At 39.0% G+C, this 19,204-nt stretch overlaps 1 protein-coding gene across 3 annotated transcripts in view; it reads left to right on the top strand.

Annotated features, from left to right (window-relative positions):
• Nucleotides 1–19,204, top strand: part of MYLK (myosin light chain kinase) — a 194,260-nt gene that overhangs the window by 16,988 nt on the left and 158,068 nt on the right. The window contains exon 2 of one of the 3 annotated variants that reach the window (XM_015634873.1): nt 5,710–5,814. The exons of the other annotated variants lie outside the window; for them this stretch is intronic. Coding sequence (XP_015490359.1) covers nt 5,787–5,814 — 28 coding nt within the window. The 5' untranslated portion in view covers nt 5,710–5,786. The remainder of the gene's footprint in view (nt 1–5,709; nt 5,815–19,204) is intronic. 3 annotated transcript variants of the gene reach the window in all.

Below are 19,204 nucleotides of genomic sequence, written 5' to 3'. Positions count from 1 at the left end.
AATTGCCCAGATCTGCCCTCAGAAATGTAAGTACAACTTTCAGTAGTTTCAGAGAGGAGTGCACAAAATAATGAGAGGATAATGTGGAATACACAGAAGTATCCAACTCCAGCACTATCCTTGCAGTGAATGAGACCCAGGTGAGCCTATCCAGCCTTATTTACAATGGCTCTTAATTACAACCTCTTTCATAGTCTGATAATTAGATGAAATTAGGGTTCTTTATTTAGTGGGATGCTGCTCTCTGCAATATTGGAAGTTTTCTTCTGGTTTCTCACCTGAGTACATTCACTGTTCATTTTGCACCTATTATGCCTCTGGTTATCCCATCATCTCAGTACTCAGAATTATTTTAGTATTTTTCTGTTTGGTGTTTGTGATTTGATATCAGTTAACAGTGGCTAGCAAGAGTGGGGCTCAAACTCAAAAGAGTGATGTTTATTATGAGAAGCAAAATTAACCTTGAGGTTATGTACACATGGAAGTTAACCCAATTAAGTTGCAAAGACACAGCTTTTGGTGTGGAACTGTTGCTCTCCAGAAGCACCACTGACCTCTCACTTTGCTGTCTGTGCAAGAGGAGGTGGGAGCACTGATGGTGTTATGCCCATGGTCCCTGGAAGCACCCTGATTTTATGCAGCAAAAAATGAGCTGTTCAAAAAAAATTACATTAGCACAATTCTTCCTAGTTCCTCACTTTATGTTTCAACTTTTAAGTTCCTGAAAATCAGTAGTGTGTTTAGTCCTCTCCTTGGCTGTACCTCAAACTTGTTCCTCAGCAAACCAAAATTAGCTGTACAAAATATTACTAAAAGTTCATTGCTGTGACATGTCATGTTTTACAGCTCTCAAAAGCTGTTAAGTGGTACATTATGAAGAGAGTAAAGAAAATAGACATATGCAGTATCAACACATGAAAGCAACTATAGCTTTCTATGAGGTTCCTAAAAGTTATTTCCATTTGAAATATAAACTGGGCTCCAGTGAGTATTGTTTGTAAATTGTGCTGTCCTGCTTCCTCAGAGAGCTTGCTCAATTAAAGGCTAGAAATAATGTAGTTAAATTTATAAAGGGGAATGTTTGAGGCATGCCCTTTCTTCCAGTTTCCCCTTTTATTAAAGTGTCATCACAAACATATGTACTTCGTCCCAGTGGAACTCATAAGGAGGCTTTGAAGCTCATTTCCATAGTTAGTGGCAATTGCCTATATGTTTATGACAGTCCCCTTAGGTACTGGGAGAGCCACAGCAGGTCTTAGGCTACTGTGTAGCTGTATCTCCTGCTTCATCAGCCTTCCCAGAATACCTCAGGTAATAAAAGAATAAAACAAAATTGTTTTCTAACTCCCATTCATCTCTGCACCAAAGTTTCATGCAAACTGATACAGCTCCATCTCTCCTCACACTAGAAAGTATCAGAAAATCCCCTTAAAAATGTCTCTTGGAGCCTCACTTTAAATTACAGTTATGGGCCATGTTAAAAACTCAGGAGAACTTGCAGGATTAACATTTGCTTAATTTGCAAAAGAATTGCTCTGGCTCTTGCCTGTGCACCGGATTTGGATGCAGTAAGGTCAAACCCAGATTCGCCTTCTTTCATTTGCATAATGTAGCATTGACACTTCCCAGCTCCCCTCCTGTTCTCTGTTCCCCAAAAGTATTCTAATATTTGGAATTTGTAAACACAGGATTTTTGATTCCATATGCATCTGGAACTGATAAACTGTTGGTATTACAGAGATGTAACCCTTTATACCTCTAACCTAGGAATGCTCTAGAGAGAACTTACAGGAACATCTGATGTAGATACAGGCAGATTCTAAACAGCTAAAACCAAAATGAAAAAGTTGCTGTTGAATGAATGGAATTTTCATTGAAAACTATGTACCCCATAGGTTACATAGTTAGGGGTCAGGAGGGGGGGAATAAAAACTGTAGAATCTGTTTAATAAAGGCAGCCATAATATTTTTGATCCAGGAACTGAAAAGGTATGAGTTAAATGAAGCCTGTCAGACGGCATTAGTGGGAGAGAGAACCTTTTGGAAGAGACACGATAGTGATGGCAAAAAAGCCCCACCAAGCAAAAAACCTCACCCCTAACAGAATCTTGAATTAGTTGAGGTTCAGTGAATGGCTTTGTTGAAAACACAAGAAAAGAATTTAAAGAGAGAAGGCCTGATAAGGTGCAGGGCATAAGAGATCTGTTTCCATAGTGATAATGTTCAAACAGAAGCCTAGAGGGACATGAATACCACTGCAGATAAACTCTATAGAAGACATCTATGTGCCAATGGGGATACTCCTGTTGGTTGTCTGTTTTTCCCTATTAGTTGGGTTTGGGGAATAGGAGGTGAGGGGAAAACAAGGCTTAGACAAACTATTGACTTGAAAGACTACTCCTTCCTTCCATCTCCTGATTGCTGCATTTCATATGCCCTCTCTGCTTATTTTTACTTTTTCAAATTTACTGTCATGATTGTTAAAAATTATATTTGTTTAGAGAAAAGGAATAGACATCTCCACCCCCTACTTGCCTACTGAAGCAAACACCACTTTACACCAGTGTGGGATTAAAGTATGCATGTTTCTTTATGTCTTTGTTTATTTTCTTTGATAAATAGGTGCACTAATCTAAGTGAGCTCCTTGTGAGGGTATATTTCATGTTTTGTGTTGCCCACCACCCTGATCATCCTGTACCCACTGGGAAATTCACCAAGCATCAGCATGACCTTGTTTTCCTAATTGATGTTTCTCCCTTTGAAAAGGAAGGTTAGAAAAACGCTGTTAAAGAGCTTTTTCATGTAACAAATATTGTGGTCAAGTTCCTCCTTCGGTTTTTCTTCTCAAAATTGCTATTCTGTGGATTTTTCTTAGTTAAGCTTATTCTGCAAATAAGCACAAATGCCTTAAGCTATAGCTGTATAGAACATATTTTAAGGTTAAAAGCATACCAGTTGTGTCTCTGTCTAAACTACAATACACTTTCTTGAAAAACCCCACCATCTTTGACTAAAACCACTGCAGTTCTTGGACTTGAACTTCTTTAGTATGGGCTGAATAAAGAACCTAGTAAGATATATTTATGTAGAAAAATGGTAGAAAAGCTTTTTGTGGGTCTTCAGCAGCTTGACTTCATTGCATAGAAGATTGAGGCAGTATGGAAGTGCTGATTTTTATGTGAATGGTCAGGTTAAGACAACTCTCAGTCAGACATGAGCAGCTTCATGCTTTGGATGAATCAGCTCATGCTTATCATTACCATGACTATTATTCTCAAAGTGTTTGAGGCCATATGGAGTCATTGGAGTTGCATCTACTCTGGATCTGGTCATTAACCTCTTTTTCATCCAAGAACACAAATAGATTGAAGTGGGAATGTTGTGTACTCTTGAACTTAAGAATTAGGGAGAATTACCTAGGGGGGAGTTTTGGCTTTAGTGAAGTAAAGGTATTAAATTTTTCCCCAAAATCAGTTAGTTGACCCAAAATTTTACCTTTAGTTGACCCAAAATTTTACCTTTAAAGTAACTTGAATGCATATTGCAAAATACTGGCTTTCTATATGTTGATTCAATTGCTGCTTTATGAAGACACATCCCAAAGGTACTCAGAAGCAGAGGGAAGAAAAGCAAATAACAGTGAAAGTGCAGTGTCTTGGCATGAACACACTAACTTTACACATACTATTCTAGTTAGACTGTGTGTTTGTTTTGGTTAAGGAAACAGGCTAGTAGAAACGTCCTGTAATGGCATAGATTTGAGTCTATAATAGACTGTGATGATGACATTGAGCTTGGAAAAAAGTCCATTAAAAATGGACATTTTTGCAGGAACAAAGTATGTTTAGTAATGAAATCCATTTTTACATAATCCATGTGGTGTTTTTGCTCTCAGTCATAGCCCTTCTGAGTGCCAACACAGATAATACTTATTAAATTCTTCCCCTTTTCCACTCCTACATTAAAGGGGAGAAAAAAGTTTACACTGAAATTTCTTATTTTATTTCCTGGGAGGAATTGAGAGCTGTGAATCACAGCCACCAGGGCAAAAGTTATTTTTCTTCAAATAGCATGGAAGAAAAATGTCACTTTTAACTAAGCTCTACTTTTAATGAAAGATATTCTTTTAACTCTCTGCTATTGTATTTAATTTAAATTTCTTTAAATTAGTGGGAAACTGAAAATTTAAGTCTTCAGTTTCACTATTTCCTTTTCTAAGAGATTCCACTGCAAAGTGTATCCTACTGTAGTAGGATAGGATTTACAAAGATTTCACATTTAGTCTTGCTACTGAGGTGTCAGTCAAATCACAGGGAACTACAACTATGGAATAGCCAAGCTTTTCTCAGTAGTGGCAGATGCTAAAATGAGGGGCAGTGTCCACAGATCTCAGCTTGAGTGGCTCCTGTTGAAGCTTATGAGTGTAGTGCAGCTGTGAAATTGGTTGCCCAGAAATGTTGTGGCACCTCTGTCAGTGGTAGATCCGCTTCAAGCAAGATTTTAGGTTAGGATTATGTAAAGATCCTTTCCAGCTAACATTTTCTGGGACTCAGTCATTATGTTACCTGTTTATTTGCTTTCCATCTTCCATCTTCATCACTGAGTAAGGGAAAGACCTTTCACAGCACCTCACAAAACTGGGGATCTCTGTTCACCAGTTCATTGAGTCATAGAATGGGTTGAGTTGGAAGGGCCCTTAAAAATCATCTCATTCCAACCCCCCTGCCATGGCCAGGGACACCTTCTACAGGACCAGGTTGCTCAAAACTCCAGTTAACAGTTTATAAATGTGGACAGCCCATTTATTGGAAAGTTTCTGAATCTGTCTCTACCATCCCAATTCTGCACTTTTCTGGATCTCAGCAAGTAATGGTACGTTTGATCACATACATATGTGGTGTTTTGGTTTTTTTTCCTGATGTGACAAACAAATTTTCTGTTCATGGAAATGATATTGTCCTACCTCTCTTATTCTCCTCAATAAAGAATTTCAGGAATCTAACCTAGACTATATTATTAAGACACCATGTAGAGAGGGACCTCTGAAAAGTTGCATCTTTGAATAGATGAAGATACTCAAACTCCAGATTCTGGTCCTTTTGAATGTAATGTGATTTTATTTTCAGTCCTGGTCCAGATCCCTCTGTGCTTGGGTGAATGCTAGAGTTAATAAAAAGGGAAGGGTAAGAATATGAGAAGAGGTGTTGGGGGGACAGGAAGGAGGAGGTGAATGTTGTCATTGGTAACTGCTGATACTTAAGTAGTGTATCCAAGGTCCCTCAGGACTGAAGATCAGAACCGTGTTCATGTTGCTTTATAAGCACTAACAACAGACACAGCTCCTGGGCTAAGGATTTGCACTTAGAAACACGAAGGTACCAACCTTTTATAAGTAAAAAATGAGGAACTCTGTCCTGGAAAGATGAAGTACCTTGACAAAGGTCACTGGAGTTACCCCTTTTAACAGAAACTGATAGTGGCACAACTCATGTATTCTGAGTCCAGGGCATTACTGCCAAGTCATGCTTTTCTTTCCCTAATGATTTCCAACAGTCTAGTCAACAAAACAGAGAGCTGGTTACCAGGGAGCCGGCAGAGCCCTTGCCTGTGCGATGGAGCGAGTGTGTGTGGATTTGCTGCATGGGATAAAACCACAGCGCTGCCCTGCAACAGCCTCTAGAAGTAGTTTTGTCTCACTTTCTATCCAGGCAAGCAGCATTCCACCTGTGGATTTGGTACCTTAGAAGTTTCCTGAGCCAGCTGCTGTTTCGGAACCTGCTGTTGCATGTGCAGAACCCGGAAGTTCTCAGTGGGTGAGCAAAAAGCCATCTTTTCCAAGCACCCTTTGATGTATATTTGGTTTTTAGGAGTCGATTAAAATTGGTCAATCTCTCTGAGTTAACATCTGAAGAACTAGGGGATTAGAAGCTTTCTTCTACTTCCAAAGAAATAGATACTAATTGTGCTTGTTCTGGTTATTCAAAAAGAGAAAATTATTGAAAGTCCTATCACAAGAGAGAAAAATCATAAAAAAGTAGTGAATGATCTTGCAAAGAAAATGACCCACTGTAAAACCTGGCAGTGGTGGGGTTTTTTCCTTTTGTGCGGGAGTTGTATTTATGTTCTCCCCTCCTGTCTGTAGTCTCCCCTTTAAGTAATATGGAAAATGTTTGTGCCAAAAAAAAAGCTAGATGAAATATTGATAAATGTGGGAATCGCTCAGAACAGAGGCAAATTAAAATACAGCTGGTTTTCATCTTTTCTGTTAACTTGGGAGCTGTGTGTGTGTGTGTGTGTGTGAAGCATTGAGGCTACTGGTTTATATCCATATATCATGCTCTTGGAGAAGGGGAAAAACAAGAGTGCTAAGAGTGAGAATCGAACACACAGATTTTCTTGAGTATTCTCTTCATTATAGATGAGCTTATAAGAAATGGAGGGAATATTTTTTGGCAGCTTTTTGTCCCTCTTTATGTCAAATACCTCTGAGTGCTAGGGATTATATGAGACTAGTTCATGGTATGTTTTATTCCCGAACCAACTTTCTCCTTGAAAAACTTTATGGAATTGGAATGAATGTTCACGGACATGTACAGCACTGCTGGGATGTGGTGCTGAGAATTTTCTCTGGGTTAATTCTAGACATTATCAGAAAGTATTGTAGTAATAAATACAACTAAGGATTTGAGAACCTGCATGCAATATGTTAATGAGGAATGTAACTTAAATTCTTAATATAGAGCAATGGGGTTTGGCATTGCTGTGGATAATTCTGTGGTCAGTTCCAGGGATGGCAAAATAACAAAGTTCAGAATAAATCAGAAACAAGTATTCTGTTATTTTAATAACTTCTATCCGCAGCTCTGACTAACTCAGAAAGGCTTGGTAAAACTGAGGATTCAGAGATGTGCAGAAACCCTGCCGGTATGGAATGGCATCCATAGGACCAGAGGGTAAACTAGGACTCTCCAGTTTGAGAAAAAAAATCTTGGTGGGATGCCAAGGGTGTCATAGAACTAGAAATTATGTGGAGAGGGTTAACAATCAGACATAGCTTCATTTGAATAAAGGGAGAAGTCAGTAGAACTCAGACAACAAGCTTAAAACAAATCAACTTTTTTTTTTTTTTTTCTTTTTTTTTTCTTTTAATACAAGGCATGTGCAATCGATTGTGGAACTCGCTACAATAAAATGTCAAGAAGGCCAAACTGGGTTCAGGAAGAGGTTAAATTAATAGAGGTTAAACTCAGGGACTATGAAACATGATGGCCTGACTTCTTAAGTCCATAAACTGCTGACTGCCAAAAGCCAGGAGGGTGTATTTGGGAAAGAATTGCAATAAGCTTACTCTGGCTTTGTGTTCTTTCCCAAGGCAAGTGCTACTGATGGTCACTAGAGATATGATATGCATAAGAATGAGACATTGGGACATTTTTGTGGCTTGCTTTCCAACATCTCTGGCTGTCTGACTTAATTTACAGACATGATAGTTTGGTAACGTTACACTTAATGATCCAACTGCATCCTATAATTTATGCTCTACTTCTTTCTTCATACATCAAGGCTCTCAGTAGCCCTGTCTGCTAGAGGTTTATCCAGGAATCTCTCAGTTACCCATTCAGTGTGCCTCCATCAATTTCATCAAAATGATTTCTTTGTGAGATGCTAATCCCAATTCTGTTTTATCTCTTCTGTAGCAGCTATACATTCACTTCAGTTTCACTTGCTGTTGCTTTAATCATGTTGGAAGCCTTTTCCATTTCTCTTTATTGCAGTTATTTACTATTGTTATCCAGGTACTGTAGCTGTTGCTTCCTTAATTGGCACCCATGCTTCTCTTCAGCTAACCTTTCTGATTGTCCACTTTGGGTTCTAAATATTCTTCCCCTGGAATAATGGGTGGGGGAAATTTCCTGCTTTTGTCATGGAAGGGATGGAAGTGTGGTGCTCTGGTCCATGTTTGTGAATTTGAAGGAAGTGATGCTGTAAGCTGTAAGTTCTGTAAAGCTCCCTTGACAAGTGACAGACCATTGCATTTCACATGGGCAAAATGCCTTTGAAACGTGGCTGTTCTGGAGTTTGCTTGTTTAAATCTCTAACTGCCATAAGTGAATTCCAAATCAATGCCAGTGTCCCATTAGTGGTGTGTGAGCCAGTGTGGTGAAGCTGCAGGGCTGTGCAAGTTTGTTAACCTCTGTAGTGCTGGGATCAGAAAGTGTGTATTATTTTACTTCTGTCCTAGAGACCAGGAGTGGGAACTTGGATGTTTCCCACTGCAGTCAATCGGAAACCAGCAAGTACTCAGGAATGAGAACTGCTTTGCTTTCTGGGATCTGGCCCACTGCCTGTTTTTGTGGTTTGTGTCATAGTCCAGCTTTCACACTCCTCTGGGGGTGCAGAGGTGATGACTTTCCTCCCTGGACATGCACATTAAAATACAGCTTGCATACAGTGTAAATGTGTGCAACACTAAGCAAGCATGTTTGTGCCTAAGAAGGCTGTCTTGCTGTAAAATGCAATCCTGATGAAAATGAAAGAACTGTAGGTAAACTTTTAAACTGGTGAGACAGACTTCCCCTTCAAAAAAACTGTGTAAAATTTGGGGATGGGACAGTTACCACAGTTATATACTATTTCCTATGAGTAAATTTCTAGCTCTGGGAGTTGTGGAGAGATGTTTGAAAGAGAGCACCAAGTGCAGCAGCCACCTGAGTTGGCAGGCAGCCTGAAACAAGAAGTTTGAGGTGCTGAATTCCTCTCATTCATTCAATGGATGGCTAATTCCAGTGGCATTGATGCAGCTTTAACGGTGAACATTAACTGTTTCATTGTGCATCACAGCAGCTAGAAAAATAGGAGAGTGTGTAATGGAGGTGAGTAGTGTTCTGTTGGGCACTCTTGTAGCAGCTCAGGGTGAGCTAAACATTGGCTTCTGAGTATGCTCAATTAAACATTAGCTATTGATGAGCAGCAGCAAACAATGGGAAGTATAAAGTGAATAAAAGAATAGGAGAAAGAGACCTTTGTCATAATATTTCATGTTGGCTTGTGGGAGGTTACATGCTCACCAAATTCTTTTTCATCCTTGGCAAGCAAAAAGATCTTGTCTAGTTGCTGGATTTGGGGTTGTTACCTGTCTGGTCTGGTGGAGAGACTGCATACACTTCCTACCTGGTAAAGAGAAGTTTGAGATAGGGATGTGCCTGTGGTATTTTGTTACTAACTAAAGTAAAGAATAATTTCTGTACTTCATTTGGAGTAAAACTTTAAGAGGGACAGTGCTGTTGCTGTGTGAACTGACTCAGGATTAATTGATGTTCACATTACAAATGGCTTTGTGCTTGTCTGAGTTAGAAAATATGGCGGACATTTAAAGTAAGTTTATTAAAACTAACCATTAATGAAGTTAATGAAATAATAAAATTATTTAAAATTTATTAATTAGTTAATAAAATTAAGTTTATTAAAATAAACCATTCTAAGAGGCTGAGATGCATCTAAAAATCTCCTTTCTCTTTCTCTATATCAAACATGCCTTAATTCCTCTAATTACAGATTGTTATTGATATTTTTTGAATTGCTGTTATGTTAAAAGATTTCAGTGCCCTAATTTGAGGAAAAGACTGATAGTCTCAAAGTTCTTAAGTGTGGAATGAGGTCAAGGGATATGAAAGTAGAAGAGGAAAGTAGTAAAGTTATGCAAGATGTTCAGTGTAGTTACTTTATCCATGAAGAAGAGGTCTCGGATTAACATGCAGGTCAGTTCTGCAGAAGCAAGGATAGACAGACATTGGAAACTGTCAACAATATGGGAATGTTAATTCAAATATTTATAATTGGTTATGGCAAAACCCTCTTAGGCTGTGTCCTCCCTCCTTCCCTCCTTTTACTAAAGCTTCTTGAAAGCAGATTCTCCTTGTCCAAATCTCTCTGGACATTGATGACATGGTACATTTTTGCCAAGGGGCCTGAAAGCTCAAACAGCAGGTACAGCCCAGAATATATCTGCTGGACAGCATGATCTGAATTCTAGTCACTGGGCCTGTAGCAGGCCTCCAGTTACCCAAGGAAGTATGAATCACTCCTGGGTTCCTTATCCTGGGTGCCCACTGCCAAGCACTGGCCTTCTGGACTGTTCTAGAGGTCTTCCATCCCAAGGGGTCTGTTAACACAAATTCTACCTTTTGGTTAGAAGCTCAAACCCACAGATAAATCAAGCAGTGCATCTTCCTTGTGCACGTGTAAAACTATGTCAAGACCACTTTAAAATCTGCCTAGTTTCACACTCTGCCTTGAGTCATTCTTTTCCCTGGGCTATCACATATACTTTCCAAATAAAGCGGCCAAATGCTGTGAAACTTATTGGAAACATTTAAAATTTTTGACCTGTTCTATGTTCCACTTGTTCTTGTTTTCCTTCGACTTTCTACAATTGATAATTCCATTCAGTCTGTCCCATGTTCTTCTAATCAGTTCCTGCCTAGATATTTTTCCATTTGGCTGCTCTTGCAGACTTCTGATCTTGTTGCCACATTTTCATGACTTGTGTTATAAATTTTTTAAAGGGTGGCCAGTATTTCCCAAACTTTCCATATTCCAGTGTCTGAATCTGAGATCTGCCCAACCCCATAAGCTGATGCAGTGTCTGCTACTGCCCTAACTGATCCTGCTGACCTTGCACAGCTAAATCTGTGCATCCCACCTCAGAGATGGCTGCACTCCAGGGCTGGGTGTAACAAGTCACATGTGAAAATACAATACCTGGAAAGCAGTTTGGGACAAAAAGGGCACATGAATGTGTCAGATATTAATGCTAGTGTTCCTGGAGGCCTCACTGTCCCTCAGTAAAATTGGTTCAGATATTGGCTTTGTTTCTCTGTGGCTGAATTCAGCCAAGAGCATTCCTATCCAGCCTCTTAAGTGGCTTAAAAACACTGAAATGAATTGCTTTAAACACTAATAAGTAATTTCTATTATTAAGAAGGGTGTATTCACTGCCAGCATGGTACTGGTGCTGAAAGTGGATTACATTAGCCTTTTGTTGGAAATCAATTGAGTTTACAACTCCACTTCAAAGCCTTTAGAGTTTTAAAATAGAGCCAGCAGAAACTGTTTAACAAGTCAATGCTGCCCTGTGATTTTCATTGTTCTAGCTTTAGTTGTGAGAGGGAAAGACTTCATTTTCCTCTACTTTCACTTCACCCAGGGAGTGTGGTGCAGTACAATAAGCAGCCAATTCAGCTTTGCTGCACCACTGTGTGCTAGGCTTTACCTAGGCACAGATGCCTTCCTTCACATGGCACTGCAATTCCTCCTGCACAGTTGAAGTGTGCTCTTGCTTTAAAGATTGATTTTTTATTAGATTGCACTGTGCTTCTGGACTGTTGCACTTTTCAAAACTTCACTTATGATGCACTTATGATCCTTTCCCTTGAAAGGAATTTATGGAAGAGGGGATCCCTGTAGACTTCACAGATTAACTTATTTCTTTTGTATAAAGAACAGCACATTCTTTCAGTGACCCAGGGAAAATAAGAGCAGTGGTTTAAAGCATGGATGACACAATATCATTTCAAATTAATAGATTTTTCAGACATTGTGTGTGTTCTCATGAGTCTAACAAGCCAGGAAGCTTTAATTTAAACATCAACTACTTCTGAGGTGGGGGAAGTGTTTTCCTGAGAATGAGGGTTTCTCTTTAACCCTCACACAATGAAGAGGCTTCTGTCAATATAAATAGACAGAAGGGGAAGCAGAGAGGGAGAGGGTGAGTACCATTGTTTCACCAAATGTTTGTCTTTTCTTTCTCATTTGTGACTTAAGCAATGAGAAAGTTGAAGCAAGCGACAAGGTTCATTTTACCCCAGTGAAAGGCTGCATCAGTCTTGGCCTGCTTTTTGAAACTTCCTTGATTGGTGCTGTTCCAACTCAGGAGAAAAACTTCTGTGTTTCTCAAGGTCCACTGACTTGAAAGAAGTTGAGATGAAAGATGAAGTCTGTGGAAATAAAAATCATACCTGGTCCCTTTTTAGGACTGAGTATAATTCTTAGTTTGAGGAGAAAGTGTAGGGACTGGGTTATGCAGTCTGTCAAAAATGTGACAGGTAATGAAGAGCAACATACACTGAACTTGACTCTGAGGTGTGTTGAGCATGAGGATTTTCCTGTGGCTCTAACACAGAAGGAACCCCAGACAGTTCTGGATTCTCCCCACCTGTTTTCCCTTAAGGACAGGAGAAAGGGAAGACACAAGCTCATTGTGCTTTTACTACTAAAAGACCTTTTATATGCATTGAGATGCTTCCCATGCATGAAGTCCTATGGAAGACTGCGGTACACAGGTGGTCTATGTGTGATTCCAGTGGAGTCTGAACCAAAGTCTCCCACAGACTGAACACCTGTGCACTCCTGGATCCCAGTTCCTTTGGGGTAAGTTAAGGCTAATTTTGCACTTTTTTTCTTTGACTAGAAATTACCTCGTTCACACTATCCTTGAATGAAATACTTGAGCTCTGACAAAAGTACTGTTTTCTAAAACAGTTTTACCAGAGAAGTTCTCACTCACTCCACCTCATTAACATCCTGTCTTCTTCAGAGGAAGAAAAAGATACTTTGGTTGTCATGTTCTTACTCGTGGTTTCTGTGACACCTAACACAGACATGTAACAGCTCTGCCTTGCTGCCAGGAAGACAAAAGCAAATAGAAGCAAAGTTAAAGTTAAGAGTTGTCTGGCAGCATGAAGTGCTGAAGTTCTGAACAGCCCCGTGGCATTTTCTGCTCACAGTTTCCTTCTTCATATAGCAAATGCACAAAATACTAGTGATGGAGCCAAACAGACCTCTATATGTGTGGAAGTGGTAGCTCATGGATAAAGCAATGTCTCCCTTTGTAACTGTTGTTTTTGTAAAGCTTACATACAGATCTGTTCCACCAAAGTTTCACAGTACTAGTGAAGTCAGGGGGTTTTAGATACCAAGTGAGGAAAGCTGGACTTGGAATTTTTACTCTGTTCTAGGATGTGTAGAAATGATGATAAGATTGGAGAATGTGAGCAAAGGATGCTTATTTTTGCTTTTTCCTGAAGACCTGTGCAAGGGAGCAAGGTGGGGGGTAGGAGGGTGTTATGTAATAAACTCAGGCCTTGTGCTTACATCTTGGAAAAACATGCACATATCACAAAATGGCTTTGAATGAACAATAACTGATGTTTACAGATAGTTTCTTCTGTTGGAGTACAATTTGCATTTTAACACAAGCTCTTCATTATAATCACTGGCTTCCCTGTGCTGGTACAGAAAACACATCAGTGCCTTATGCTGCCAAGGACTGTGGTTTTTCAGAAGGAAGAAAAAGGCTTAGTGCTATTTGTTCAACCCAGCCAGAGATCTACTGTTTATAATCTGAAATATCATAAAATGTGTTTTCAATTACCTTGTGCATATTTTTAAAGAATTAAATTTCCATCAAAGGATTTTGTGAGCTGTTTGATCTCACTGTGTCTAAAGAGGCCAATCTGACTGGAGATAGTTTTGTCTGAGCACATTCAGCACAGTTGTAACAAATATGCCCTTTGAGTTCTGTGACTTTAAGAGAAATCAGTTTATTAGTGAGAGAAGAGGATGATGGTGGGGGTCTAATTTCCAGTGTTAGCTGTAAAATAATTCTTAAAGACTGGGTGTGCAAAGGGACTGTGGTTCTTTGTGTTATATGACTGACTTAAGCTTTTGTTTTCTTCTGTGTTGATCTGGATATAGTATTCCATTTTCCAGACATCTTTAAGTGAGACACAGCCCTAACCTACTGTGAGAGCCTAGAAACAAAAAATGTAGCATTTTTGTTGCACTGAAAAAAAACTGCTTGTCTGTGATGCCATTGTGCTCAGCTCTGTAGAAGCACACAGATACTTTGCACTGAAAAAATTACAGATAAAAATACGTGAAAAATTATGTAGATTTATCTAGAAAGAGTGTCAGCTATTCCATTTCCTACTAGCTGATTTTTCTGCCTGCTAAACCAAGTGTTTTTTCAGTGTCAGACTTTAAAGTGTAATGATGGAATTCAGATTTCTGCTGCTCTTGCATGGAAACTGCATTCCCTAACAAAGCAAGGTAGAATATTGGGAGTCCACAGTTTTACTTTCTGTGCTGATACATCTTATGCAAAGAAACACCTGGAAAAATTAGCTTAGGTCTCAAGAGTGATAATTAATCCAGTGGATTAACATGCTCTTGTTGCTATTTTAGCTTTGAACTGGCCTGGATATGTCTGTGGAATACTGTACTGCCCTGATGAGGCTTATGTGAGGTGTAAGAACACCTTTCCTGTTCAGTAGCTGGTATGTCTCTTTTATCAGTGCAGCTATTTGGAAATCACCCAGTCAAGCACCCAGTCAAACATGTGTTGTAGCTTTTGATCTCCTTTTCCACCATCTTGTATTTCTGGGGAATCCTAACATGAAAGCAGAGTTTTTCCTACACATCTTGCTTCTTCCTACCACTTAGTGGTCACCTTAAATCCAGCTCTTTGGGTTCCACTGAAGATGGAGTAGCTCTTGATACTGCTTTTCCTATGTACCAAGTTTTAGTCCTCTTAAAAAGCAGTTACTGCATTTAAGTAATAAATCAAAATACCTAATACACCAAGTTAAACTGAAATTAAGTTGAAACCACTTAATTATATATGTGTGTTGGCTTTCTATCCACCTTGCTGGCATTGTAGCTGTTCCTTAGTAAATATTTGTGATACAAAATAAGCAATAGCAGGTGAAGCTTTGAAAAGACAAAGAGCCTTTCTATGCAGGTGTCATCCATACTGAGGAGGAAAGAGAAAGCCAGACACTCTGTAGAGCAGCAGCACACTTGCATCTAAACAGAAAGGGGACTGTTTTTCCAAGGTTTCCAGCCAGTGATAGTAGAGGCAGTAATGAGATACAGGACTGCTTTCCATCTTACTCTGCCAATTCAGCTCCAACAGAGATGCCAAATAAGTTTCCATTTAGGAGTTTTGCAGTAGAAAAGAGCTTTAGCAAAATCCCTTCTCCTTACTCCCAATGAAATTGTCTTTCCCATTTTGTGCTATTTGCTACCTGTCTGACTGTCAGCAGCATGAAGCAATGGAAGATTTGTATGAATGATGTGTGGAAAATCCCTAACTCATTCACTTGCTGTTTCTTAGTATTTCTGGAACAGAAAATAACAACATCTCTAGGGATGGCTTTTCTATCAACTGTGCCTTCAGTAATGGGATTAGCAGGCTAAATGCTCCAAATAAATCCATCACTGGCATCAGCTGCATCAGAGGTGATGTTCATCTATTAATACATCAGTAAATACCCAGCGTTTGTTTCCAAGAGTCACTGGAAATGGATCAAATTCAATACCTGTTTTTATCCACACTGTGTTTCAAATCAGCATTTTGATACAACACATACAAACCCGTTATTGTCTCCTGACCTTTGTGTCTACCAAAATCTTACGGGAACTTCCCTCCTATCAGAGCCCTGACTGCAGCACACCATGTCCTGATTCTAGGTGAGTGCTTAATTCCAAGGACTTGTTGACAGAATATGAGCCTCAGTGGGGAGAGAATTGGTTAGGGATTTTTTATCTTCTTTCTTTGTTTTTATATTTGATTTTTAACCAATAATGTAAGGAGTGCATATGTGCTATTCTGGATCTTATTGCATGACAGGCTCATGTTTGGTAACAGTCACTTGTTAGATCATGTGTACGGGAGTGGAATGTGGGTGACATAAAAAGGGATGTTACATCTGAGAAAGCAGCTTTGGAAATGTTTTGGGGAAATATTTTGGGGAAATGGTTTGATGAACAAGAAAATATGGTTTGGTTTTGTGGTGCTGTAGGTAAGAGATCTGATTAAGCCCCAATGGACATGCAGAGAAGTCAAGTCAAGGAGAACAGAGGTGGGGATGTTACATTTTTGCATCCCAGTAGAGATAATGATACACTTAGCATATCCACTTCTGGTAGCTTGGATTCATCGAGGCTGGAATTGGAAATGATTCAGGAAAGAGAGAAAAGGATGCATTTTCTGGAAAAATGCTGTGAAGACAGAGACTAAAGCTCATTCCTTTTAATGTTTAAAGAAGTTAAAAACATGATTCTGATTATAACTGTACCTACCTGGAGAGACAGTTACTGATGGTAGAATTAGAGCCAGAGGTTGGGATCCAAAGGAGATTTTAATTTTCAATCAAACTGAGAAGCCAAAATGTTCAACAACCTTAAAAAGTAATATGTCTTTAAAGACATCTCAGGATGACTGGAATGTATGATAGATATATCATGGAAAAACTGGAGTATCCAGCCAGCCTTAGAACACAGGAGAAGGACAAACCTTTCAAGCTTTAATCTCACTTATGCAATTTTTGAGAATGCACTTTGGTCAAAAATTATGTAAGTGAGGACAAGTGTTTGTGTCTGCCCAGGACATGCTTAAGTGTGAGATTTGTGTAGAAGTAGCAAGGAAAGCTTGGGGAGCTGTTAGTTTGTTGTGCAAAACAAAGAAACTTAAGCAAAACTCAAGTTTCAAAGGCTGATTTGGGTTTTGTCCACTGTAATGGTGACCTTTAGAAACAATGATAGTAATTTGACTGAAGAGAGCCACAAAGAGCAGCTGGATAGTATTACTGGAGGTGTGTCAAGCCACAGGAAGGACGGCTGTCTCTTTCTGTCAGGACTAGAGGAAAACTGGCAATCTTTTAAAAAGCCTCACTTCTCAGGTCATACTCAAATTGAAACACAAAAGAGGAATAAACTGTCTTTATCCTCAGTCTGGCTGAGTTGTCAGCTACTGATAATGAAAATATGTATGGTGTTGCACAAGCAGAATGACTTACTTTTTTGGAGTAATTTGAAATCTTTTAAGGAGAGCTGCCACTATCAGTTACAGGCAAGCCTAAATAGCATCTAATTATGAATGTGTAGATCTGAGTTTGAGATAAAAAGCTGAAAAGCAATCAGGTTTTAGTAAGCAAAATTACCAAGAGTAACAATCCAGTATTTCCATCACTGAGTGAAAAATTGTCCTGTGCTAGTGCTTTTCATGTGAACACATTCTTTTTTGTGAGTAATCTCAAAGGCTAATGAGACTGTTTATGCCAAAGTCAACAAATCACCCTGGATGAAAGCTGTAAACATTTTCTTGTTTTGGTTGAAAAAAGCCTTGGTCTCACTCAGACCCATAGAAATTGAATAGTGTGGTGATTGGCAGAGTGGAGTAGCCTTTAGGCTTATGGATTGCAGTGAGGAATGTATGTGAAAGAAGGATGTACCGGAGTTCTTGGATAGTCTAGGGAATAGATCATCTTAAGGGAGGTGGCAAATTCTCTTCTGTGGATGCTGTCAGTTTCTTCTCCTCACTCTTCTTGTGGACTTTTTGTATGTCTCTTGGAAATATCCAGAGGCGAGGACTAGTATGGCATATTTTCAAACTGAGGGTTTTTTCACTAGATACCTCTCAGAGCATTTATAGTTATTCAAAACTGTATAAAATCCTTGAAGGCAGTAGCCACATTCTGTAAATTCATTAATTCTGTACAATTTGGATCTTGAATCCTTTAAAGTACTGTGTATTAGGCTTGTGATGAGTTTCCATTTTTGCTATTATTGGGTGATGTCATTGCAGGCATAAAGAAAGAGTATTAATAGAGATGGAGCAGCCAAAATTCACAAGAGCAGAAGATGTTAATTTTTTTTTTCTTTGATTACAGGTTCATTCCAGAGAAGTAATTTTTTCCAGCAGTTAAAGACGTTAGGTTTTTATTTAGGGGTTTTTTTTCCCAAGTTTTGGCACTAGTGAGAGGTCAGGAGCTGACAAAAACTGATCACAAGCTGGTATTGCTTAATCCATTTTCTCTTCTTGCTCATGCTATAATAATTTCATTGCAGAGCCAGTCTCTTGATCCACGTACGATCAAATGCAGATATTTTGATCCTCCAACAGCTGTAAAATTCTGATTTCTTTGTAGTTTCACATGTCTGGTTTCCACTGCAATGATAAATATGCATTTTCAAAAAGACACAAAATAGCAATTGTACTGAGTAAAGGCAAGTCAAGATAGCTCCTGGTATTCAGAAGAAATTCAGTAGTTCAAGTTACATGTCTCCTTTTCTGTCCCTATCAAGTAAAAACACAGTATGTGCCAAGAACAGGCAATATCTGACCTGCAAAGGAGGTGCTTTGGTCCTGGGCTGTCAACAGTGGCTTAATTGTGTCTTTTTGTGTATGTTTTTTTCCCTCTTATTTTCATCTTTATTCCTGACATGTGGGGGTTTAGAGGGATAGAAAAGTGTTTATCACTTCCCTGTTGTCTCATGTGCACGGTCCCTCATTAAGAGAGGAAGGTTAAAGGTGTAGTCTGGTGCTGACAGTGACACCTCCAACTTAACCACAGCAAGGTGCCATCACTGCCTGTTGCCAGAAGATTCTGAGTCTTCAATAAAGAAAATACACCAGTTTCCAGAACATTAATTCAGTACCCTAATTAGAATAATGTTCACCTGGCTGTTTTTAGGGTGTTGTTAGATACTATTTTTTTCTTTTGGTATCCTTTCCCAGTAATGAGATTTGTCATGTACTTACTCTATAGCAGCTGATATGCAGCCCTAATTAGGGTCTCTCAAGGAATCAGTCCAGTTTAGAAAGCTGGCTTGAGCCTGGAATTTAAAGCATTTGTAAGGATGGAAAATTATTACTCTGAAGCTGATTTTGATTGTTTTCCTTTACAACAGTGGAAGACATTCTTATGTGCTACCTTTCCTTATTGATTTGTGCTAGTAATGTCTGTGAAATAAATTATAATATACAAATGCATACATACATACATACATACATACATATATATATAAAATACTGTCTCTAATACTCATTCCTTGAATGCTCTGCACTTGGGAAGGGAAGCCACTATGCCATGGATAATTCTGTTCTCAATGGGATCAGAATGAAAAAGCACATTACAGAAAGCAGATGATAGTAGAAGATGCACTAATGGGAAAACTGCTTGTCGTGAGAAGAGTTAACAGCTGTAAATCTAGCCCTCATTTTAAATTTCTTACTCAGATTCCCTTGAAGAAATACTTGGTTTTTAAAGCAAATTAGTCTCTGATACTACATATGTAGTACTACAAACAAGTTGTCTGTTTTCTTTATAGATGAGTAAGTTTGTCGCCAAAGAGGAAATC

The sequence above is a fragment of the Parus major genome, chromosome 7, assembly GCF_001522545.3.
Source record: "Parus major isolate Abel chromosome 7, Parus_major1.1, whole genome shotgun sequence".
NCBI lineage: Eukaryota > Metazoa > Chordata > Aves > Passeriformes > Paridae > Parus > Parus major.
The sequence above is the reverse complement of the archived record's forward strand: the minus strand, read 5'-3'. Positions and strand labels throughout refer to the sequence as shown.